Source organism: Acomys russatus, chromosome 22, assembly GCF_903995435.1.
Source record: "Acomys russatus chromosome 22, mAcoRus1.1, whole genome shotgun sequence".
In the NCBI taxonomy this organism is placed as follows: Eukaryota; Metazoa; Chordata; class Mammalia; order Rodentia; family Muridae; genus Acomys; species Acomys russatus.
In genome coordinates, this window is record NC_067158.1 from 36,382,729 (window position 1) to 36,408,407 (window position 25,679).

At 36.9% G+C, this 25,679-nt stretch overlaps 1 protein-coding gene across 1 annotated transcript in view; it reads left to right on the plus strand.

Annotated features, from left to right (window-relative positions):
* The first annotated feature begins 732 nt into the window (after positions 1-732).
* Ncapg (non-SMC condensin I complex subunit G) overlaps positions 733-25,679 on the plus strand; it is a 33,160-nt gene continuing 8,213 nt past the window's right edge. The window contains 15 exon segments of the mRNA XM_051164999.1: positions 733-843; positions 1,655-1,855; positions 2,487-2,715; positions 4,632-4,777; positions 5,049-5,133; positions 6,128-6,320; positions 6,786-6,935; positions 9,472-9,612; positions 11,371-11,494; positions 13,437-13,520; positions 13,794-13,973; positions 17,129-17,239; positions 18,527-18,646; positions 20,003-20,215; positions 24,379-24,560. Coding sequence (XP_051020956.1) covers positions 733-843; positions 1,655-1,855; positions 2,487-2,715; positions 4,632-4,777; positions 5,049-5,133; positions 6,128-6,320; positions 6,786-6,935; positions 9,472-9,612; positions 11,371-11,494; positions 13,437-13,520; positions 13,794-13,973; positions 17,129-17,239; positions 18,527-18,646; positions 20,003-20,215; positions 24,379-24,560 — 2,270 coding nt within the window.

Below are 25,679 nucleotides of genomic sequence, written 5' to 3' on the forward strand. Positions count from 1 at the left end.
AGGCACAGGATTGCCGGCCGACATGAAATAAGAGAGATCAGATGACCGAGGCATGAACTCGGTAGCTGTGTATGTCGGGATTTACCCGCCAGGCAGCAGGAGCGGAGACCGGGCTCTCACCGCGGCTTCTGCCACGTACCGCACTCCTCCACTTCAAATCAGAGAGTTGAAAGCCTGGCGTGGTGGCGCACACCTTTAATCCCAGCACTCAGGGAGGCAGAGGCAGGCGGATCTCCGGGAGTTCGAGGCCAGCCTGGTCTAGAAAGCGAGCCCAGGACAGCCAGGACTACAAGAGAAACCCCGTGAAGAAAAACAACACCACCCAACAACAACAAAAAGAAAGTTGAACTGTTACTACAAAACTGCTCCCTGACTCCACCACTTCCGGTCGCTCCCACGCCTTCCTATTGGATAGGGAAAGCGGCAGGCCACACCCCAGGCGCATGCGTCCCAGCAGTGAAGGGGGGAGGGAGGGAGTGGGGGCGGAGGACGTCAGGAGGGGGCGCAGGGTGGGGGGGGGGAGAGGCTGTCAAGCTCCGTCTCCCCTTCCGACCCCGCCTCTTGCGGAAGTCTCGCGAGATCTCTTTTCCCCCCTGCGAGAGCTGTTTGAAAACTCTGGCGGTAACCACTCCCTCGGATGGTCGCGGGCTAGCCTTGGGGAAGCCGAGGGAAACTGAGTCCTGTGCGGATCGCGAGCCGTAGCCACTCGCGGGCAGTCCTCGTCCCAGCGCCATGGCACCGGAGAGGAAGGGGCTTTCTGTGAAGGAGGCTTTTTGGCTGGCGCAGAAGCCACACCAGAACCAGGCGAAGCTGGTGGTGGCGCTGAGCCGCACGTATGGCATGGTAAGCGGCTTGGCCTGGGCTCAGGCGCTCCGGGGCTCAGCCGTTGATCGGGATTCGCGACGTCGGCCACGCGGAGCCTCCAGTCTTGTCCAGCCCCTTCCCTGGGGTGTGTGGTGGGGGCGGAGCGATCCGTCCACCTCAGGTTTGGCTGAGACTTGGACACAAGTGTTGGACAATCTTAGACGCCTTTATTTTGTTTGGGTGTCTCTAGTTCATTGCAGGGAAATCCGACCGAGTTGTTTCAGCCAACTCCTAAGGTTAAATCAAATTTATTTCACCAAATGTGAAGTCATTAGGACCTAGTCTTTCCTATTCATGTTCACTGTGCATCGGGGTGGACAGCGGATTTGAGGAAGATAAGTTATTTTGAAGTTCAAGAAAAGTACATATAAACGTGATTAAGCATATGTGAAAATAATACCGGAAGGAAAGCTGCTGGATATTCGGAAGGTCTAAATAAAGCAAATACAAAATCAGTGTTGATTTTGAGTTATTCATGCCGGAGCTTGATTTGCATTAATCCGGCAAGAAAAACATTGAGAATCCAAAGGTGTTGAAAAATGAGATAGTTTTTCATTGTCCAACTTTATGCTTTGTACTTTCTCAGAGGTGCAAATTATATGCTGAAGACAAATGTGTGCAGATTTATTTATTTCTCCTTTCTTGGTTTGGATAATTTGTTACTGGATAGTTTATTTAAAAAAATAAATAGTTCAACCCAAGGCTAAAGCTTTCAGCAGTGTTACGGTAGTGTTGGGAATAGAGAGTTTTTATTAATGGAGCTTATGGACGCGTTTCTTCTGCCTTTCAGACCGATGATAAAACCGCGTTTCAGGAAGAGTTTGTTCATTACCTTAAGTATGCTATGGTGGTATATAAACGTGAGCCTGCTGTGGAGAGGGTCATAGACTTCACAGCCAAATTTGTTACTTCATTTCACCAGTCTGATCAGGAAGAAGACGAAGAGAAAGATGGTGGCATTTTAAATTATCTGTTTACTTTTCTCTTAAAGGTACTGTGAAACTTTGGAGGGAAGTAATGTAATTTGGCCATGATGTTTGTTATTTTCCACAGTGAAATATCATCTATAGAGAAAATGTATGTGAATAAGTCCTTTATAGAAAACCCTAACAGTAATTAAAAGATAACTCTAGCATTACATTTTTAACTGTTTACATTTTTTTACTTTTGTTGAAAATGTTTTCTGCATTTAAGTGAAAAATTTCTATACAGGGATAGGCTTATTTTGTGACATAGCAAATATTTTTCTGGGTACATTAGATTATAAAGTCTGTCTATATGCAGTATAACATCTCTGCAAGTAATGAGTTGCTATTGTCTTTATTTTTATTTTATCTGTGCTAGGATTAAACGTAGGCCTCTACACATGCTGGTCCACTAATCTACCTATGTTTTTACTATGTTTGAGACAGGGTTTCTTTAAGTTGTCCATGCTGTGTCCTTGAACTTACTTTGTATCCCAAACAGGCCTTGAACTTGGTGTTCTTCTACCTGACGTTATAGGCCTGCACCATAGACCTGAATGTAATGTCAATTGGTGAATTTTGAACATAGAGTTAAAAGATATTGGCTATTTAAGAATGGAATGTGACTAGGAATAACTTTTGGTTTGTTTTGTGTAGTCTCATGAAGCAAACAGCAGTGCAGTCAGATTTAGAGTATGCCAGCTCATTAATAAACTTCTTGGGAATATGCCAGAAAATGCCCAAATTGATGATGATGTGTTTGATAAAATTAATGAAGCCATGCTTACTAGATTGAAGGATAAGATTCCAAATGTAAGAATACAAGCGGTTTTGGCTCTTTCTCGACTCCAAGATCCCAAGGATGATGATTGCCCGGTAGTTGATGGTATGTACAGTTTTCTAGATCTTGTTTCAGGATGTTAACTTTGTTAATTTTTCAGCATTTGGATTTTATGTGTGCGTATACATGTGTGTGTAAGTGTGTATGTTCATGTAAAAACCAGAGATTATAGTCAGATGTCTGCCCAGGAATCTTGTTTCTTTACCCCCAATACTAAAGTCACATGAGCGTGTGACCACACCTGCCTGTTAGTAGGTACTGGTGATTGGAACATCAGCAAGTACTCTATCAATAGTGCTGAATTTTTAATAATTAGCTATATATGTCTTTATGTTTTGGAAGTGTCAATCCAACAACTTAAAATGAGAGAATATTATTAGTACTTCTAACTCTGCTTTACTCCTTAGTTGGATCCCTTTCTTCCAGAGATAGAAATAACTACAGTGAATTTTGAATTAATTGCCCTATTTATATAAAAAGTTAAATTTTAAGCAATCAATGTTTGTCTCAGTGTTAAATTTTGTCTGCCATTTTTTTTTGCATGTGAATCATATTATATTTTTTTGTGTCATTCTTTCCCTCAAAATTATTCCTAATTTCAGTATTCATTTAGGATGATATGTTTTTATTTTTGTTATACCTTAATGTTTTGTTTTATGGAGTTTATTCCGCATGGTGATGGCCCCTGTAGTTGTTCGTTTTAAAAACAGCGTTAGAATCAGTGTATGATGGTGTCATGCCTTTAATCTCAGCACTCTGCAGGCTAAGGCAGGCAGATCTCTTGAGTGTGAGGCCAGACTGGTCTATGGCGTGAGTGAGTTCTAGGACAGCCATGGCGACACAGAGAAACCCTATCTCAAAAACCCAAAACAAAAAATCCAGTGTTAGGATTTTTTATGCTTGGCTTTGGTGCATAGATTAAAGGATTTGTAGAGTTATATTTAGAGATACATGTATGGTTCTACTTTATAGGTTAAAGAATTTTAAAAAGTGATTTACTTACCTAATATTCTCAGTAATGGGACATAAAAGTCTGTATTAACTCATCTTTAGTTTTAGCTCATTTTAAATTTTGCTCTATTTACTATATGTTATTGTTACCCATCTTCATAAATTTAGGAGCTGATCATCATGAGTTGTTTAAGGATGGTGATACATTTTGAGAAGTGGTATTATTAGGTGATTTTTGTAATGTTAAACAGAGTATACTTAGACAAGTGGATAGTAAAGTTTAATCACTCAGTATGGTTTCTGATGAGGTCTAAAGATCCAGTAGTCAGGTGTGACACTATTGCCACTAATCTGGCACACTCTTTTATAGTCTATTAAACATGTGAACCTATAACACTTTCTCAAGATTAAAAATATAAAGTCAAATGTGAACCTTCACAGCTTCCCTTCTGAATGGCTGTTGTAACTGTACAGAAGTTTACTGAGTTGTATAGTCTTTGGGTCTGGTTAATTGCAGGGTGTGATTTGTGTGTGTGTGTGTATGAAATTTTTAATAATAAAGTTTTAAATAAATCCTTACTTAAAACCATATCAACTTAAAATAAATTGCCTACTCTAATCATCTCCTGACTTTTGGGATAATTTTTAATTTTCTTCTTTCTTCTTTTTTACTTTTGAGACAGAGTTTCTCTGTGTAGCCTTGGCTGTCCTGGACTTACTTTGTAGACCAGGCTGACTTTGGAACTCATAGTGATCCAGCTGCCTCTGCATCTCTGAGTGCTGGAGTTAAAGGCATGCACCACCATGCCCAGCTCATTTTTAATTTTCAGTTATACTGTATTTAATACCTTTAAATTTTATTTTCAGAAGGAAATGCTAATTTTTTTTGTTGCTAAAGGTGAATATGTAAAAGTATCTGTGTTATTTAAAAAATGAAATATAAGAATATTGACATTTCTATGACCTAAAGAACATTATTAATGTTAAAATGTATTGCTTTATTTTTTTAGCATATGTTACTTTGATTGAAAATGATTCAAATCCAGAAGTTAGGCGTGCAGTGTTATCCTGTATTGCACCGTCAGCGAAGACTTTGCCAAAAATTGTGGGACGCACAAAGGATGTAAAGGAGTCTGTCAGAAAGCTGGCTTATCAGGTAAATAAGTTCAGTATCTTCTGTAGACATGTATTTTGAAAGGTGAGCCATTTTGTGGCATTTTTGGAAAAAACTTGGTAACAATGTTTTTGTTTTTGTTTTTTTCAACTAGGACTTGAAGAATATAGGTAACTTAGGTAGAGCATTATTGTATTAAACATATTAATAGACAATTTAAAAAACTGAGTGTATTTACTGAAGAATGCAGTATTCATAAGTAAGACATCTGTAAGGTGTATTGAGATCAATGGCTACCTTGTACCTTTTTAAGGTGTTAGCTGAGAAAGTTCACATGAGAGCTATGTCCATTGCTCAGAGAGTACTGCTCCTTCAGCAGGGCCTTAACGACAGATCAGGTAAGAGAAACATCTTTGTAAGCTTTGCATTTGGAAGTTAGACTTGAATTTAGTAGTTGTCATTTCCATAGGTTTGAAGAAACATTGTGGGGTTAAAGACCTTGGTATTCTGAAGGAACAAGGCATGTCTTTCATACTACTGTGCTCTAGGGAGGGAAGACTATTTTAATCCTATGTAGGTACTTCTGCAAAAATCTGACAGAATCATCCTTAACAGTATTATCCTGTTTTTCTGTAACTTAACAACGAGGAATGAACAGACAGTATAATGCCCCACCCTCTCATCTGTTAAACTAAAGAATCTGCTTATAGGAAGGATGTTCTAAAAATTCTTGACTCTCATGAAGCCATTTAGTCCTAGTTTTACCAAGAAAGCAAACTTGAATTTGTATTGCCAGAGGACTGACTCAGGTGCCCCTAAATCAGCAGCTCTCAACTTATGGGTTGCAAACCCTTTGGGGGTCGAAGGACCCTTACACAAGGGGCTCCTAGGACTATCAGAAAACACAGATATTTACATTACAGTTAGGACGGAGTAACAAAAATAATTTTATGATGATGGTCACCACAACATGAGTTGTATTAAAGGGTCACAGCATTGAGAACCACTGCCTTAAATGATAAAAATAAAGTTTGTTTAGTGAAGTGTGTTCTGATTCACCCCTGCAAATAGTCAGTTAACAAGTGAAGGAATAGATCTTAAATATTCTATATGCTTGATGGTCAGTGAGGAGACAATATAAAGAATTCTCTCAATAGTCTATAGAGGAGTTAGGTTTTCTTGTTGTGCTTCCATTTGTATTTTGAAATAAGCATTACCATGACTTTAGTAATACTGTATCCTTTTTGTTAGCATGCTTTGTTCTACCTATAATCTATTTGTATTGTAAAATCAGTGTTAATGATTTAAGAAAGGTTGATTAAAATGGGGATAATACAGGGAAAAAAAAGGTCTAGGCTGTGCATTGTTCACCTGCTTTAAACTTCTCACCAGATGCTGTGAAACAAGCCGTGCAGAAGCATCTTCTCCAAGGCTGGCTGCGTTTCACTGAAGGAAGTATTTTAGAATTGCTTCATCGGTTAGATGTGGAAAATTCTTCTGATGTGGCAGTCTCCGTTCTCAATTCGTTATTCTTAGTGACTCCTCTCAGTGAGCTGGTGGGAGTTTGTAAAAATGATGATGGCAGGTATATAAAGACTTTATTATTTAAATTTTACAGAATGTTTAAATTGAACTTCTGCAATTAAAATTAATTTTTCTTTGCTGTATTTTCAAATTTCATCAGCACCTTTTATCTGTCCCTCTTTTTCTTTAATAAATGTCATTTTTCCCCTTGGTACAAGGACTCATTACTTTTATAAGATATTACTTCAGTTGTGTCCTTTCATTATGAAATTTTGGGTTTTGCATTACATCTAATGTGAAAGCATTCCCAATATGAATTCTTGCCAAGTTAGCTCATTTGAAGCTCTTTGGCCTTTTCTTAGTTTAAGTTTTTTTTTCTTTTCATTCCTTTTTGGGTGGGTAAATTAATGGCTTAGTAATTAGAGGACTTAGTAATTGAAAGAAATTTGCATCTTATTTCCATTTTTGTTCTGTTTTTCAACTGCATGTAAAGGTAATGCTTTCTCTTATTCTCTTCTCAATGAAGGAAGTTGATTCCTGTGGAAACATTAACTCCGGAAATTGCTTTGTACTGGCGCACCCTTTGTGAATATTTGAAATCAAAAGGAGATGAAGGTGAAGAGTTTTTAGAGCAGGTTTTACCAGAGCCTGTAGTATATGCAGAATATTTACTGAGGTAAGCTTTTTTTTTTCTTATATTGTAACTTACGTTGAACTGTACTTTTGCTTTATATACCAATTTCATAGTCCTCTTCCTCAAAGTCATTAGTGGAAACAATTTAGAAACTATTTTTGTATATGTGGGTATAAATGGGTATATATACATAGAATGTTTCTGAAGAATCTGTTCTGTGGTTAGTATACTGAGAGTGCACAGAGAGTCAGGGCCTTACCATTCCTGTCACAGTGACTCAGTATTAGCAGCTGATTAGTGTGACTTTCCCTGAAAAATTTTCACTGACTTTTTCTTGAAATTTATCTAATATGCCTATATAGCAAAAAATTTAAAAGTTATTCTTTGTAAGCTGCGCAAAAACACTAGTTTTAGAATCATAGGGTGGAGATGTTATGGCCAGTTTTATTATAATGTAAGTCTATTTCAATTAATAACATACTAAAAATGAAATAAAACAACTTATAAAACTTTAAAGTTTATCTTTCTAAATTATTTGTTTTAATGTATGGGCTGGCTAATTTTATGTCAATTTGACACCAGCTAGAGTCATTTTGGAAGAGGGAACCAGGTTTTTTACATTCATGGGGATCCAGGGTTGGCTGAGGTACGAGAGAAAAGTTGGTGAGAAAGAGGGTCCTAAGGCTTTTGCTCTAGGCATATTGGGGCTAGGAGCTGGTTGCATCTAGTGTTTTCTCCGTACTTTAACTCTTAAACTTTCAGGCTATTTCTGGCTGCTGGTCACAGTGAGAAATTCTGAACTTTCTTACCGCTTAACTGTCAGGCTGATGGCTCTGGTTGCTGTACTTTAACTCTTAAACTCTCAGGCTGGTAGCCTTGCTATTTGAGACTGCTGGTTGCAGTGAAAAAGACAGAAAGGGAGGGAGGAGGGAAGAAAAAGAAAAAGAAAGAAAGAAAGAAAGAAAGAAAGGAAAGAAAGAGGAAAGAGAAAACAATACATTCACACAAATATTGGGATTGCCCACAGATCATTCATGAACATACATAAAGACATAGACAATCAGACAGGTAGACACATATTTGGTGGATGGTGAACGGAGGAAAACTGAATCAACTAGCAACAACTTTATTTCTGTCCTGGGTTTTTATAATATATTTGAAAAAATTACCTCATTCAAAAATAGATAGAATCATTACATAAAAAGGGAGTTACAATAGGACTGTTGATTCTAATATCTAACTAGATTTTTTTGTTAATTGTAAGTTTAAAGCAGTGGATTTATCTATATGCTCATTATGAGTTCAAAGCAGACATTTTATCTTTTTCTTATTTTAAATGTATGTTATGTGTTCAAAGCAAGAGTTTTATGTCAGGGTTTTTTCTTTTGTTTTTTTGTTTTCTTATAAAGAAACAGGTGTTTGTCTTTTCATGTATAGATATCATTTAATCTTTGTTTCTAATATTCATATGGTCTTTCTTATTGTAGTCTACACCTGGTCCTTATCCTTGGACTAAACCTAGGAATGAATATATTTACTTGATTATTCATTTGTTTCAATCTTGTCTTCCTTCTTGGTGTAATTCACATGAAGGTTCATAGAATGCCTAACAGTTTTTGCTATATTTCAGGAGAGTTTAAAGTTATTCGAATCAATTAGAAGCCATTATCAGGAATTATAAAATCATCTGTAGGAAATCTGCCCAACAGAGACAGTAGTACATATGGAGGAATATTATTATCCTATAGGCAGTGAGGGTCTCTGCCAGCCCAGATTCACGAGACAAGCATGGAAAGGCAGTACAGCAATGATAAGCAGCTCTGAGACAAAATCCTTGGGGCTTTGCCTAAACCAGGGATACACCCATTCTTCAGCCATGCACGATTGAGTGGGCTGCCTCCAGGAAGTTCTCTTTGCTTGCTTTTGTCAATCCAGCATGTGATTGCTCCCAGCAGGAACCTCAGCTAGGAAAACATCCCCACTAGATGGGCCTGTGGCCAAGTGCATTTTCTTGATTGATGGTTGATTTCCATGAGCTCAGCTCATTGTGGGTGGTGCCATCCTTGGGCAGGGTTCATTAGAACATACTGAGCAATCAATGGGCAACAGGGAAATAGGCAGCACTCCTCCTGGACTTCCAGGTCTCTGCCCTATTTGAGGTCCTGATATGACTTTTCGTAAGTTGCTTTTGGTGTCTTATACAACATAAACTCAACTAAAGCAATATAATTTCTGCTTACTTCACTGTAAAATTATATTAAATAATATATATTCTTGTCAGAATTAAAATGTAGAGGTAAATTTATTCTTTGCTTCCTCAGTCTCATCAATCATTGTAAACAGCTAAATAATTAAGGCTATGCATTTTCAAATCTCTTTCTTGAAAATGTAACATTAAATACACATACATATATGTTATGTATACATATATATATACACACACACAATTATTTTTTTTAACTTTTGAACTATGTAAAATTGTTATATGTTGGTACATGGTATTACACTATTTTGTATTGCCTCATGAACGTGCTCTTCCTCTGAATTACATCTACTTTCTTAATTCTGATTTGTTTAGTTACATCCAGAGCTTTCCAGTACTTAGTGAAGAACAGAGAGGTAATTTTACCTGCATTGGAAATTTGATGACAAGAGAATTCATAGGTCATCAATTGATTCTAATTATAAAATCTTTGGATACCAGTGAAGAAGGAGGAAGGTATGTCTAAATGTTAACATTTGATCTAATTTCCTTTAGTTTCATTTATTTAGGAACCTACCTCGGTTTAATTTTTAAAAGATAATTCCTATTTTAATTGTAGCATAGCTGCCAATGATGAAGAGGATATATCCTTTGGTTAATCAGGTTTTTAAAAACAATTTTTATTTGATGATTTTATACATATATACAATATATTTTGATCATGTCTACCTCAAAACTCTTTCAACTCCTTTTGTTCTTCCTTCTACCTTAAGCACCTGCCCCCTTCTTCTCCTTTTTAATTTTTTAAAAAATTTACCTGAGCCCAGTTAGAGTTGTCCAAGTGTACATGGGTATATGGCCATCTCCCTGAGCACGGGCAGCCTCCTCCCAGCTGTACCACAGAAGGAAATCGATTCTCCCCTAGTTGCTATCAATTGCTGCTAGTTCCTCAGCTTGAGTGTAGGGAGGGCCTCAGGAGTCCTATCCCATCCATGCTTGAATGTTGCTCGTAGGTCTTATGCAGTTAACTATAGTTGCTGTGAGTTGATGAGCATAACAGCCTCGTCTTCTCTAGAGGGCAGCCTTATCACTCCTCCCCATACTCTGGCTAATTTCCTATAGATGAACCTATGATGTAATTAGGTGCATCTACCCTAGCCTTGTAAAACTCCTGTAAGAAATTTTCTTTCCCTTTCTGTATGTTGGAATATAATTTACATATATATAGTTAATTAATGTTAGGATGTATTCTGAGAAGTGTGTTGTTAGGTGATTTTGTTGGTGCACAAACATAGTGTATAAATTTAGATGTTATAGGTTAATTGTTCTATGTGGCCTTTGGTATAATTAGAAGATGACAAAATATGTATAAGGCTGATGCAAATACAACTTTTATAATAAGTAGTAGTATGCTAAGTATTTTTTTACTATTATTGTAAAATATACGGTATATACATAAACAGGTAACAGTAATTAAGTATAATGTGTTGTATATGGTTGTATGTACTATACTCTTACATGTATGGCAGTGCATGTTTGTTTATACCAGCATCACCAGAGAAATGCATTAACGTAAAGCATTACTAGGGCTACTGTATCATTAGGTATTAGATACTTTCTAGCTCCATTAAGATTTTCTGGGACCTCCATCAGATATGTGGTCTAATGTTTACTGAAACATCATTATGTGACTGACACATGATTGCATATGTATGCATGTGTGGATGGGTGGATACACACACACACATATGTATATAATTCTAGTATAATTACTTCAGAGTAAGTACTTTCAGATTCTTTGGTATAAAGTATTGCAGAGAGAGCAAGTAGTACTATCTAGATGGCTTGATTCACATATTTGTTTGTTTGTTGGTTTGTTAAGATCAGGGTATCAAGATAAAATTTATATGTGGATTTATAAAAATATTTGCAGAATATGAGTTTTTTTTTAACCTAAACTCTGTATGTATGGAGTCTGTACCTATAGTTATAAGCAAAAGTAAAAACTAAGACAAATGTAAAGAGAAATGTTAGCAAAAAATGCATTTTTAGGTGCCAAGATAACTCATTGGTTAAAGGTGCCTTCTGCCAAACCCTATGACTTTCATTTGATCCTTAGAACCCACAGGGTAGAATTAGAAAACTAACGCAGTTTCTACTCTGATCTTTACATTCAGGCCCAGGCATGAGTGTGCCCATTCACATACACACAGAAAAAGAAAAAAACATGGTTTTTGTCATAGTAGTAGTTAAAATAGATCTTTTTGATTACAGGAAACGACTGCTGGCAATTTTGCAGGAGACTCTTATTCTGCCCACAACCCCAATATCCTTAGTTTCTTTTATTATTGAGAGACTCCTCCACATCATCATAGATGATAATAAAAGGATACAGATTGTAAGTGCTCTTCTTTTTGATGAAGATAAGTTTGGTCAGTGACATTAGTGAATGAATCTCTTTAGCACTCTTATCTTTGATTGTATTAATGTTTGTTGTCCAACATATTGCAAAAATGAAAAAGAAGTGTATCTTTCTCATGCACAGTGTTTAAAATACCTTCCTTTCTTAGCCTGCCTATTACTTCGTTGGATCAGTGCAGTAGGTATGGGAAGAAGGAATGAGTAGGATGAGGTTTTACTCATAATCATTGGGAACTAGTGTGTTGAAGTAAGACTTGTGTTGTGTATTCCTCAGTTATGGCTTTGGACAAGTTTTTAGGCCCATCTGCAAATTACTAATGCAACCTTTTACTAATGCTCATCAAGTGCATGATAGATATAAAAATAAATTGAATGTTCCAGAAATGCGTTCTACCACCTCCCTCTGGGAGTGGCGTAGTTAGCAAAAAGAAATAGAATCGTATTAAATAATAAAATAAAGCAATTTGCCTGCTGGTTAGTTGAAAATTAGTTTGCTTAAACCTCTTTACACATTCATCCTTCCCATACCATTCCTAATTAGTGGTTGTCTAGGATTTACTTAGTTATTCTCAGGTAGAAGGCATCCCTTTTCTGAGCTAGTGAACTCCAAGTGAAGTCATTATTATTGCTTATTATTGCTTATTATTACTTATATATTGTGTACCAAAGGAAGATTAGAGTCATTTATTTATTTTTTACTATAGAACTGAGGAAGGAGATAAGAATTATAGGCTGAAAAATTTAAATAATAGAGAATGATCTTAGGGACAATATTTCATTTTTACTGGATTAGGGATAATTTGTCCTTAGTATCTATATTACTTAAAATTTTGTTGCATTTTAGTCAAATAATATATCTGATTAGATTATTCAGTTTTATTGTTCAGTCTTTGTATTAGTTGCTGCCTTGATGCTTGTTACTGATGTCAACTTGACAAGATGTAGAATAAACTAGAGGACAAACCTCTGGGTATGTCTGGGAGACAGTTTCTAGATTGGGTGGGGTGTGAGTGGCACCAGTTTATGGGCTGCAGTTCTGAGCTGACAAGGGAGCAAGTAAGCTGAGTACCAGCATTCCCTTTTTGTTTTTGTTTTTTTACTCTAATGCAGTGTGACTGGCTGCTTCATGCTCTTTTTGCCATCCCATCTCCTCTCTGGTGGACTGTTAATTTTAACCTAGAGCCAAAATGAACGGTTCCTTTCTTAAGTTGTTTTTATCAGAGCAATGAGAAAAGTAATACAACTAACTAGAAGCATCCCTGGGAAGGGAAGAAAAGAGAGAGGAAGGGGGGATTGCTATAGTTGGGGGCCCAGCCTATTGCAAAGGCATGGTTTTGAGGGACGTTCTCGCTGTGGTAGACAGGAACATGAGGCAATTGGTCAGTTACATTTTGTTCACAGGAATCAGAGAGATGAATCTAGTGCTCAGTTGGATTGCTTTTTCTTTTTGCCTTCTTTCTTAGCATAGTACCACAACTTGTGGGATGGTCATGCCCACATTTAATTTTCCTTTAGTTAAACCTCCAAAAACACCCTCACTGGCATGCCCAAAGGTGTGTCTCTTGAGTGACTCCAAATCGAACTAGGTTGGCAATGTGAATTAGCCTTTACACACCATTTCTTATCAAACGGATTGTTTTAAAATCAATAGTTCCAGGCAGGCAGGCAGCATTGCTTTTTCACCAGATCTCTTATTACTGGGCTATCCATTGGAAAGAGTCATCCTGCTGGGGAGTATCTGAAAAACACCCCAAATAACTCTCAGGTGATAACAACTCCAATCTAATGCACAATAAAGATGAATCAGTACAGTTTTTATTTAAAATTGTGTAGCAAACAGATGTGTATTGCTTAGAATTTGATGTAGCAGTTGGTAAAGCATAGACTGCAGCTTTTACTTTGAATTATAATTTTATCAGGTCACAGAAATTATCTCAGAGATTCGTGCACCTATCATTACTGTTGCTGTTGATCCATCTGATACAAGAAAGAAAGAACTCAAAGTAAGTCTCTTCTAAATTAAAGAAGTGCTTTAGGAATGTTATTGTTTCCTCATGCTCTACTGCTTTGAAATGTTCTCATAAAGTCAAGTCATTAGGTATTATACTACAAGGGTATGCAAATTGTTCCCAGATTATAATGGATTTGTTGATCTCTGGTTCAGGAAAATGAAAGCTTATCTTTTTTGACTGCTTAAATCCCAAATCTCTAAGATATGACAGATTGTCATGTTAATTTTTATTTTGTGTAGATGATCAATTTCTATCTTTCTTTAGATGGCTGAAATAAAAGTTAAGCTTATTGAGGCTAAAGAAGCTTTGGAAAATTGCATTGCTGTACAAGATTTTGATCAGGCATCAAAGTTAAAAGAAGAAATAAAAACACTGGAAGATGCCAGAATAAACCTATTAAAAGAGACAGAGCAACTTGAAATTAAAGAAGTCCACACGGAAAAGGTTTGTCATTTTTCATATTAAATTTTAACTACGGTTATCTTTTCTAATTTATTAAATTGCCATAATGTATTTACTTTGGAGGAAATTGTGATAACACTATGAATTAAAATGAAAAGATAAACATCTGTCTTACATTTTTACTTGTGTTCGAGACAGCTTCACTATATAGTCCTGGCTAGTCTGGAACTCACTATGTTTACCAAGTTGGCTTGAACTAACAGATACTCACTTGTCTGTCTCCACTTCAATAGTGTTGGGATTAAAGGGATATGCTACCACACCAGGCTTGACAACAAGTACTCATAAGCATTGAGTCAACCTTCCACTCCCAGCTTTGTTATTTATTTTCAATGAAACACTTGAGATTTAGTAATATTTGAAGTTTTTCCCGTCTTTTAACTTAGTTGTTTGACAAATTAATCTCCTAAAAGGATTATGTTTTTGGTCTTGAATTTATTTTAGCACATGATAGATTGTTATCAGCTTGTGACTTTTCTATTTTTAAAGGTCTTGCCTTTGTATTGAACATACTTATAGTTGTACTTTGATTTAGGGAATGTTTAAGACAGTGCTGAATAGGAAAGCTTACCATATATAAGAGAGTTTTAGAATTGATTGTATATCCTTAACCTTTCTAGCCATTAACATATTCTAACATAATACCTCACCATCCTAGTGAGAGTGACTAATTTATTTTTATAGTTTATTTATATTACATACTTAACAGTCTGTGGCTTACCCTAGGGTATTAACCTTGAGAAGTAAATTTAAACAAGAAAACTAAAGATAAAGTTAAAGATTTTCAACTTAAAATATTTGGACGTTTGATGGTCTGAGGTAGAGGGAGAAGAGCTGGGTCAAGGTTAGCTTGGGCTTACAAAAGTGAGGCCCTGCTTTAAAAATCAAAGGAATGGGGAGGAAGCACAGTAAACAAGACTGCTTGCTTCACATATGCAAGTTCCTAGGTTTGAGTCCCAGCACTGTCCTAACCCCACCAGGCCCCATAAAGAAAAGGAAAGCGTTTGTAAAGGGGTCTGCCTGATTAGTAATCTGATTAATAACCTCTTTGACTTCCTTTGAATGTTGAGTGTGTCTTTGTCCTATTTGAGAACTATAACTATATTGTAATAGTATCCTAATGTAATAGATGATCAGGAAACTAGAAATTTTATTGGAGGTATGTAATTCATACCTCATATAGAATGCTATTGGTTTCCCTAGAGGAAGAAGTAGATTAACCAGAGATATGAATAAAATTGTCATGTTAGATTTTTCATTGTTATGAGATGCTAGCTAAGAGGAAGAAGGAGGGTTTATTTTGGTTCATACTTGGTTTCAGAGGTTTCTGCGTATGAGGGCTGAGAGGGCATTGCAGAACAGAGTGGCTCCTGTCCTGACAGATAGGGAGCAGAGTGCCTATGCTGCTTGTTTATTTATTTGTATGGTTTTGTTTTTCCTTTTTTGCCTTGAATTCTTTTTAGGCCTCTAGCCTGTGGGATGGTGCCACTTGTATTCAGGGTGGGTCTTCTCTTCCTTAATTGTCTTTGGAAACATCCTCATAGACACATCTCACTGGTGTGTTTTACTAATGTTTACTAGCTGCTTCTCAACCCAATCAAGTTGTCAGTCAATATTAACCATGCACCTAATATTGTGTAACACATAGTGCAACCTAACAAGTTAAAGGACACCCCCCCCCCCCCCCCCGCCGCCCCCATGGTACTCTAGTCAGATGATTACCTCTTCAAACACTTAACAAATGTGAGCTCATTATTCTTATAGCCCCCAAGTCCCACTGGTCTTTCAAACCTAAATAGTTACTGTAAATTTATACTTTTAATGCACTTGGTGTTGTCTCTTCTTAATGAGTAGTTAAGGAAATGTAGACACTATTATGGTATATTTATATGGCCTAGAGTTTTAAAAAAAGATGCTTGCTGTGCTTTAAAAGTTCATGTTTACTTAGAGAATTGGAGAGGTAATATGTAAATTAGAGGGAATGATAAGAGCCAGATAAATGTAAGGCTTTGAGTAGTCAATGTTAAAGAACCTACCTTATTCAGAGATGATAGTAGATACAGGGATAGTTTAAGGAGTAGGATTGAGTACTCTGCAATAGAAAGGTTAGTATTGATTGAAAATAGGGTAGAGAGTGATAAAAGCCTTGATAGTCATAATTCTTGGCAGACTTTTAGAAGTATTGCTTGAGATGATTGGCATTGCTAATGATAGAAGTGATGCAAGTCAGAGCTATTTAAGGGTTAGTAATAGGAAGAAGAGTTTCTTAGGCCCTTTTTGCTTTGGACAAATGAAGATAGAGAGATAGATGGTCATGATATCAGGATGGTAGAGGGTGTGAGTTAGAAGCTTTGTAATGAATTAGTTACATTTTGGACATGTTGAGTTTGAGGAGCCTGTGGAACATGCAAGGACTGTAGTGTATTAATTGTAGAGACGATGTTGAAAATTTAAAAATACCAGTAGCTTGTATTATATGACAATTTTTTCTTGGAGACCAAAGTATGGCTACACCAGAGTCCAACTTGGTGAACCAGTAAGTTTTATTAGGGTCACTTACAGAAATATGAGTGAGGGGTTGCTTACAAGAACAGAAATGACTCAGAGACAGCTGCATCACCAAAGTCCACCTAAGCATGGGTGACTGCTTAGAAAGCTGAGAACCTGGAACACCTTGCACAGTCTGCAGTCAGCTCAATGGGTTGGAGAATGTTCTTTCCAGGTGCCCCAGTTGGTCTAAACTTCCAGGTGGCTCAGCTGGTTTTGCTTCTTCCGGGAGCTGGTCTGATGTCTTTTACAGGTGGTGCTTGTCTGAATATTTTTTCATCTTTTACTCTTTACTCAGGTAGGGAAGGGTCCTAGTGAATCTGGTGAGTTTTAGTGACTACCTGAATCTATTTTGTATTTGACCTTTCTGCTTAAGGCTTTTTCCTTTAGGATGGAATGTTTCAATCTAGGAGATAAGTGTTATAGAAAACTGGACCAGCTCATAAATGAAAAATAGAGTTGCATGGCTGGATAAGGTTGCAGGGGCAGAACAGAGTGACAATAACATAGAAAAAGTCTCAATAGAGCAGTTATTTAATGGATGGGCAAAGTTGTTCTTACTAATGATGGTGTTTTGTTCTTAATTTTAGAATGATGCTGAGACATTACAGAGGTGTCTTGTTTTGTGCTATGAACTGTTGAAGCACATGTCTATTTCAGCTGGGATTGGCGCGACTGTGAATGGGATCGTTGAGTCTTTGGTACACTGCTGGCCCTCGAGGCCTTCTACTCCTCTGCCTTATTACAGGACATGTTCATCAGGGCTCAAAATAATGAAAAGACTATCATTTTAAACATCTGATAAATACAAATGGTGAAGTACATATAGCCACAGTGACTACTTCATAGTGTGAGGAATAAGCAATATAATACATTTTTATGAAGTCATCTTGTTTTAAATAAAATATAAACTATTCTCTTGGTTCATTGAATACATTTTACCAAGTAAATGCTTGAAATAGAGTGAGTGTACACAAAATACAAAACAGATTGTTGTCCAGGATCTGCTCAAGTGAGGCCAACATTGTTAAAAAAAAAAATAGAAACTATATATTATGCAGTTACATGGTTGTAATAATAAGGAAAAAGAGGCTATCAGTTTCAGAGGGGGTAAAGAGGTGGTGTGGTGGGAGGAAGAGGACTTCGAAGGGGTTAAAGGGAACAAAGGGAAGTGGGAAGAGTGACGTGATAAAAATACCTATCCTATTGATACTGATTATGAAGATTTATATGGTCATAACTGAGCTTAATAGTTGCAGGGCTTGACCTATTTATAGGGGATGGTTCTGCTATGATACTTAAAAAGAGAGGGAAGAACATTTAAAAGAGCAGTTACTAAAACCATGTGCAACTGTTAAAATTAATTTAAATTGATACACAGTGCATGGCAATTTTAGAGATGGAAAAATATAAATTTATCTCACTAATATTTTTTATTATTTATAATCTGTAGCAATATTTTGAGAATATAAAATAAACTATAACATAATGGTACTTTTACTGATTTCTTACTGCTTTAAAGTGGATTTTAAGATAACCAAAATGACCTGTGATTTCTATTTATGGTTTCTCTTTTTTCTGTTCGGTGATGCTGAATGGGAGGCGTCAGAATCAGAGCAGTTGAAAGTGCTAAAGGCGAAGTGAAGTGTGGTCTGAAATGAGCATGTGGGGCATACTACACATTATAATAAGGAGCTTTGTCTCATTCTGTTAGCATTGAGAATTCTTAAATCAGTTTTAGCAGATGTGGGAGTGTTACATATTGAATCAAAGGAAAATTGCTGTAGCTGTGTTCCATTTTATCAACTTTATACTTACCCCTTTTTATGTTGTTAACTGGAAAACTTTTTAAAATTAGTAGTAGTCAGTATGGAAATGAAGTAGCTTTACAAAATCATATGGAAATCATCACTTTGACCATGATTTTAATATGACTTTGTAAATTTCTCATGTTAGTAAAACTTACTTTAATTTTTACTTCATTGTAGATTCTTCCTGGAATAATAAGTGTTCATCCTGTAGTAAGAAATTTGGCTGTTTTGTGTTTGGGATGCTGTGGACTACAGAATCAGGATTTTGCAAGTAAACACTTTATGTTACTCTTACAGGTAGGCTTTATTTAGTGACAAAAAAGTGTCTATTTCTTGAAATGCTCAATATTTCTGGTGATCTGTTAATTTCTGGGTGTGTTCAGATGCTTACTGATGATTGTGGATAATCTTTAGGGGTTACATTTTTATCTTGATAGCTTATCAAAATGTCTTTATAGAAAAGAATGAAGTAACAATTTAAGATGTGCCATATAGCTTATATGCGTGCATACTGTGTGCTGTCACTGTTCCCGGCTTAGGGTAAATACAGTGGGTAAGTGATGAAGAGAATTCATTTAAGTCTATGCTGTTGTAGCTTTCATTTCTGAAGAGGAAAGAAAAAGTGAAAACTATGTATGTATTATGGCAGCTAAGCAAAGATAGAACACAGCAGCAGCAGTTACAGGAGTAAGAAGATGGAGGGGGACTCTTTCAGGTCATGGTGGTCTTAGTTGTATTTTGATGTTCAGGCTCACAGAGGAAAGTTAAAAGAGTAATCCTTATAATACCTGGATTCCTTCCTTCCTTCCTTTTATTCTTTCCTTCTTTCTTTTTATCTTTATCTTTTTCTTTTTTTTCTGAGATCAAGTTTCTCTGTGTAGCCTTGGCTGTCCTGGACTAGCTTTGTAGATCAGGCTGGCCTCGAACTCACAGAGATCCATCTGTGTCTGCTTCCTGAGTCCTGGGATTATAGGTATGCACCACTATACCCAGCTCTTTCTTTTTTTGTTAGAAGCTTTTATTTTCCTATGTATGTCTCTCTGTGTATATATGCCACGTTTGTGTAGATGTTCATGAAGGTCCCAAAAGGGCATTGAATCACCAAGAGCTGGAGTTACAGATGAGCTACCTCATGTGAATGCTAGTAACTGAACTTGTGTCCTTTGCAAGAGCATCAACTGCGCCTAATTGTTGAGCTAGCTCTGCAGCTCGACCATTTCAGTTTCTTAGGAAAGAGAACAGAGAAGAAAGGTCTTGGGGTAGGACTTTGCTTGGCCTGTTTGAGGAATAGGAGGACATATGGCTAGGAAAGTAAGCAAAGGAAAGTCTAACAGGAGAACGTTTGCAGGATGTCTATGTGTTCTAAGAACTTATACTATAAATATACAAATTTCCAGCCAGACTCTGACTCCAAACTTTTTTCTACGGCAAAGACTGATTTAAGGACTAAAGCTCCAGATGTTATGCGATAAATAAACATATTTCTTTTTTAAAATTGAAATTTTAATTATAATTTTTAAAAGTTCTTTCGTTTATACTTAATACTGTCATTGAGATTTACCTAAGAAAAGATACTAGTTTTATTTAGGATATATATAGAATAAGTTGTTTTACTGAATTTTTTTTGGGGGGGGGCTGTATGTCTAATTGTAGGTTTTGCAGATTGATGATGTCACAATAAAAATAAGTGCTTTAAAGGCAATCTTTGACCAACTGATGACATTTGGAATTGAACCATTTAAAACTCAGAAGGTTAACGCCAGTCAGTATGAAGGTGCAGAAATAAACAGTTATGATGAACAAGAAGCAGAAGATGTCACATCTAAGAATATTCTGAAGCTCCTTTCTGATTTCTTAGATAGCGAGGTAAGAAGTCATCCAGTTCTACAGCTATGATATTTCTGCAGCATGTGTTTATGTTCTTTGCTTTTTTTTTTTGTACTAAGTTTATCTTTGACACAATCTTATTGGTTTTTAAAAAATATTAATTTAAAATTTAAATTTGTATTATCAAGTTGGTGTGCAAAGAATTGGAAGTACTTTTGTCATATTTTTATCACAGTAACAAATGAAATTAGGATAAATTCTATTGCAAATGGACATATTTTTATTTTTTAAAATATTTTTTATTTAAAACAAGGTTTACATTTGTTTTTTCTTAATTTCCTTTTTGGAATTTTCATTGCTCTAGTTGTGTTTGTAACTTTACAACTTTGCTGAACTGGCTTATTAACAAGTAATTTTGGAAAGGGATTTCTTGGGATTTTTCTCTGTAGAACCATGCCATTATGAATAGGTATTAATACTAATTCCATCCCTTTTATTTTGTATTTAATTGCTCTGCTTCATCTTCTAGTACCTTGTTGAACACCAGTTGTTAAGTGGTTGAAGCAGAGTCCTTGTCGTACTTGTTATTTTAGGCGAAAGTTGTGAACCTTGTTAATAAATGTGATGTTACAGGGTTTTGATAAATACCCTTTATATTTTGAGAGGTTTACTTTCTGTTCTTATATCCCTGGCTATTTTGTGTTTATATTTCAATAAAAAGATGTTTCGTTTTGTCAAGTATTCTTTTTGCTTCAGTCAATGTAATTGTGAGGGATTTTTTTTTCTCTTTGATGTGTTGATATGGTAACATCACTTGATTTTCATGAGCCCCACCAGTGTGTCTTTGTGTCAAATTCTGCATGCTCATGATGCATGACCCTTTCACTGTCGATTCTTCATATTTTCTATTGTTTACTTCATTTCTAAATTTTGTTTTTGTTTTTGTTTTTTTTTTTTTTACAGTCAGATTAATTCTTCTTTTCTTGTTTATTAAGATGTAATTTAGGTTATTGATTTGAGATTTTTTTTTTTTCCTTTTTGTTTTTTTGAGACAGAATTTCTCTGTGTAGCCTTGGCTGTCCTGGACTCGCTTTGTAGACCAGGCTAACCTCAAACTCAGAGATCTGACTGCCTCTGCCTCCCAAATGCAGGGGTTAAAGGTGCTCTGCTGATTTGAGATTTTTTAAAAATAATATTTACCACTACAAAACTTCTCTGAGTACCATTCATTGTAATCCCACGAGTATTCTCTTTAAAAATTATTTATTTTATGTATATGAGTGCTGTATCTGCATGTACATCTGCAGTACATCCCAGTATAGATGGTTGTACACCACTATGTGGTTTCTGGAACTTGAACTCAGGAGCTCTGGAAGAGCAGACAGTGTTCTTTTTTTAAAAAAATATTTTATTAATTTATTCATATTACATCTCAATTGTTATCCCATCTGTTGTATCCTCCCATTCCTTCCTCCCTCCTGCTTTCTTCCTACTCCCTTCCCCTATGTCTGTGACTGTATATGCTCATAGGGTATCAGGTCTCTTCTTGGTGGCCTACTATCCTTCCTCTGAGTGCCACCAGGCCTCCTCATCAAGGGGACATGGTCAAATATGAGGCACCAGAGTTCCTGTGAAAGTCATACCCCACTCTCCACTCAACTATGGAGAATGTCCTGTCCATTGGCTAGATCTGGGTAGGGGTTCAACCTTTACTGCATGTATTGTCCTTGGCTGGTGCCATAGTTTGAGCAGGACGCCTGGGCCCATATCCGCCCGTCATAATGTTCTTCTTGTAGGTTTCTAGGACCCTCTGGATCCTTCTATTTCCCCATTCTCCCATGCTTCTCTCACCTAAAGTCCCAATAGGATGTCCTCCCCTCTGATCACTTTCCTGGTAAGTGAAGATTTTTAAGGGAACTACCCCTTGAGCTAGTGTCCAGATATAAGTGAGTATATAGCATTTGACTCTTCTGCTTCTGGGTGAACTCACTCATTATGATCATTTCTAGTTCAATCCATTTGTCCACAAATTTCGGGAATTCCTTGTTTTTAATAGCTGAGCAGTATTCCATAGTGTATATGTACCACAGTTTCTTTATCCATTCTTCTACTGATGGATACTTAGGCTGTTTCCATGTTCTGGTTATTATGAATAAGGCTGCTGTGAACATGGTTGAACAAATGTTCCTGTTGTGTGGTGGAGCATCTTCTGGGTATATTCCAAGGAGTGGAATAGCTGGGTCTTGAGGAAACCTTATTCCCATTTTTCTGAGAAAGCGTCAGATAGATTTCTGAAGTGGCTATACTAGTTTGCATTCCCACCAGCAATGAAGAAGTGTTCCTCTCCACATCCTCGCCAGCATGTGGTATCGCTTGAATTTTTGATCTTAGCCATTCTAATGGGTGTAAGATGGAATCTCAGTGTCGTTTTGATTTGCATTTGTCTGATGACTAACGACGTTGAGCATTTCTTTAAGTGTTTCTCAGCCATTCGATATTCCTCTGTTGAGAATTCTCTGTTTAGTTCCATGCTCCATTTCTTAATTGGGTTATTTGGTTTGGTGGTGTTTAATTTCTTGAGTTCTTTATATATTTTGGATATTAGACCTTTGTTAGATGTAGGGTTGTTGAAGATCTTTTCTCAGTCTGTAGGCTATTGCTTTGTTCTGTTGATAGTGTCTCCTGCCTTCCAGAAGCTTCTCAGCCTTATGAGGTCCCGTTTGTCAATTGTTGACCTTAAGGCCTGGGCTGTTGGTGTTCTGTTCAGGAAGTTGTCTCCTGTGCCAATGTGTTCCAGGCTCTTCCCCACTTTTTCCTCTAACCGATTTAATGTCTCTGGTTTTATGTTGAGGTCTTTAGTCCACTTGGACTTGAGTTTTGTGCATGGTGACAAATATGGGTCTACTTGCATTTTTCTACATGTAGATGTCCAGTTGGACCAGTACCATTTGTTGAAGATGCTATCGTTTTTCCATTGAATAGATCTGGCTTCTTTGTCAAAAATCAAGTGACCAAATGTGTGTGGATTCATCTCTGGGTCTTCGATTCGATTCCATTGATCCACCAACCTATTGCTGTACCAGTACCATGCTGTTTTAATTACTGTTGCTCTATAGTACAGCTTGAGATCCGGTATGGAGATTCCTCCGGAGGATCTTTTATTGTATAGGATTGTTTAGCTATTCTGGACTTTTTGTTTCTCCATAGGAAGTTGACAATTGATCTTTCAATATCTTCAAAATATTTTGTAGGTATTTTGATAGGGATTGCATTGAATCTGTAAATTGCTTTTGGTAAGATGGCCATTTTTACTATGTTAGTTCTCCCGATCCACGAACAAGGGAGATCCCTCCATCTTCTGATGTCATCTTCAATCTCCTTCTTCAGAGATTTAAAGTTTTTTTCAAACAAGTCCTTCATTTGCTTGGTTAGAGTTACTCCTAGATATTTTATATTGCTTGTGGCTATCGTGAAGGGTGTAGTTTTCTTAATTTCTTCCTCTGCATGTTTGTCATTTGTATAGAGGAAAGCTACTGACTTTTTTGAGTTAATTTTGTGTCCAGCCAATTTGCTGAAAGTGTTTATCAGGTGTAGGAATTCTCTGGTGGAATTTTGTGGGTCACTTATATACACTATCATATCATCTGCAAATAGGGATAATTTGACTTCTTCCTTTCCCATTTGGATCCCCTTGATCTCTTTTTGATGTCTTATTGCTCTGGCTAGAACTTCAAGAACTATATTAAAGAGATATGGAGAAAGTGGGCAGCCTTGTCTGGTCCCTGATTTTAGAGGAATTTCCTTGAGTATCTCTCCATTTAATTTGATGTTGGCTATTGGCTTGCTGTATATAACCTTTATTATGTTTAGGTATGTGCCTTGTATTCCCAATCTCTCCAGAACTTTAAACATGAATGGGTGTTAGATTTTGGCAGACAGTGTTCATAATTACTGAGCCATCTCTCTAGCTCCTCCCACAAATATTCTTTTTTATTCCAAATATTTGACACCATCTCATTCTGTAGTCCAGGTTAATTTAGAGCTTACTATGTAGCCAAGGCTAGCTTCAAACCTGCTGTGATCATTTTGTTTTTATCACATTCATAATAAAATTAATGAGTTTTTGGATAGTAATTTTAAGATATACATAAGCTTAAAATAAAATGAAGTAAAAATTTACTGATGAATGTCATTTTTATTAGGTGTCTGAACTCCGGACAGGAGCTGCAGAAGGACTAGCCAAACTGATGTTCTCTGGGCTTTTGGTCAGCAGCAGGATTCTTTCTCGTCTTATTTTGTTATGGTATAATCCTGTAACTGAAGAGGATGCTCAACTTCGTCATTGCCTAGGCGTGTTTTTCCCCATGTTTGCTTATGCCAGCAGGTACTGAGTCATTGATAAAATCTTATTTGAAGCCAGATTCAACTCCCCCCTCCATATGAGTTATTGTCTGTGTCATTTGTTCTTGGTAGACCTTTCAGTGGATAAATGATAACAATGTAATATATATCTTATATACCAGATTTTAAAAAAATTTTGTTCCTGCATATAAGATATATAAGGAAATACTTTATCTTCACTAGGTGCATTTTGTGCGTAATTTAGAATTAAACTTTTCTCTCAAATGTTTTGCAACATTTTGTAAATGGAGGTTTTGGTTTGTTTGTGTGTGTGTGTGTGTGTGTGTGTGTGTGTGTGTGTGTGTGTGTGTATGTGTTTAAATTATTTTATTCAGTTGGTAAATGGCCAAAGAAGTTAGTGGGATTTGAAGTGTTTAGCAGGGCAGATGTCCATGGCCTTGTATTGAAAGTTTGAATTTTCATTCATTCATTCACTTACTTTACATCCTGATCATAGCCTCCTCCCTTCTCTCCTCTCAGTCCCACCCTCCTTCCCCCTCTCCCTTCCCATATCCTTTAGAAAAGGGGAGTTCCTCCTTTCCCCCACCCTTGCAGCTCATCAAGTTGCACCAAGACTGAGTTCATCCTCTTTCCCTGTGGCCTGGCAACTCAGTTTCATCAAGGGGGAAATGATTAAATGAGCAGGCAACAGAGTCCATGTCAGAGATAGCCCCACTCACCTTACTAGTGGACACACATGAAGCCTGAGCTGCTCATTGGCTACATCTATATAGTAGGTCTACGTCCAGCCCATGCATGGTCCTTGGTTGGTGCTTCAGACTCCACAAGCCCTACTGGGCCCTGCTTAGTTGGCTCTGTTGGTCTCCCTGTGGAGCTCTATCTGACCAGGTCCTTTTATCCTTTCCCCACTTTCCCAATAGACTGCCTGTGGTTCTCCCAATGTTTGGCTATGAGTCTCTGCATCTGTTTCAAACTGCTGCTGCTCAGTGGAGCCTCTCAGGACAACTCTGCTAGGCTCCTGTCTGCAAGTGTAGTAGAGTACCATTAATAGTGTCAGGTTGGCTGTCTTTCATTGTATGGGTCTGGAATTGGGCCAGGCATTGGCTGGATGGTCCCTCAATCTCTGCTCTATCTGTTCTAT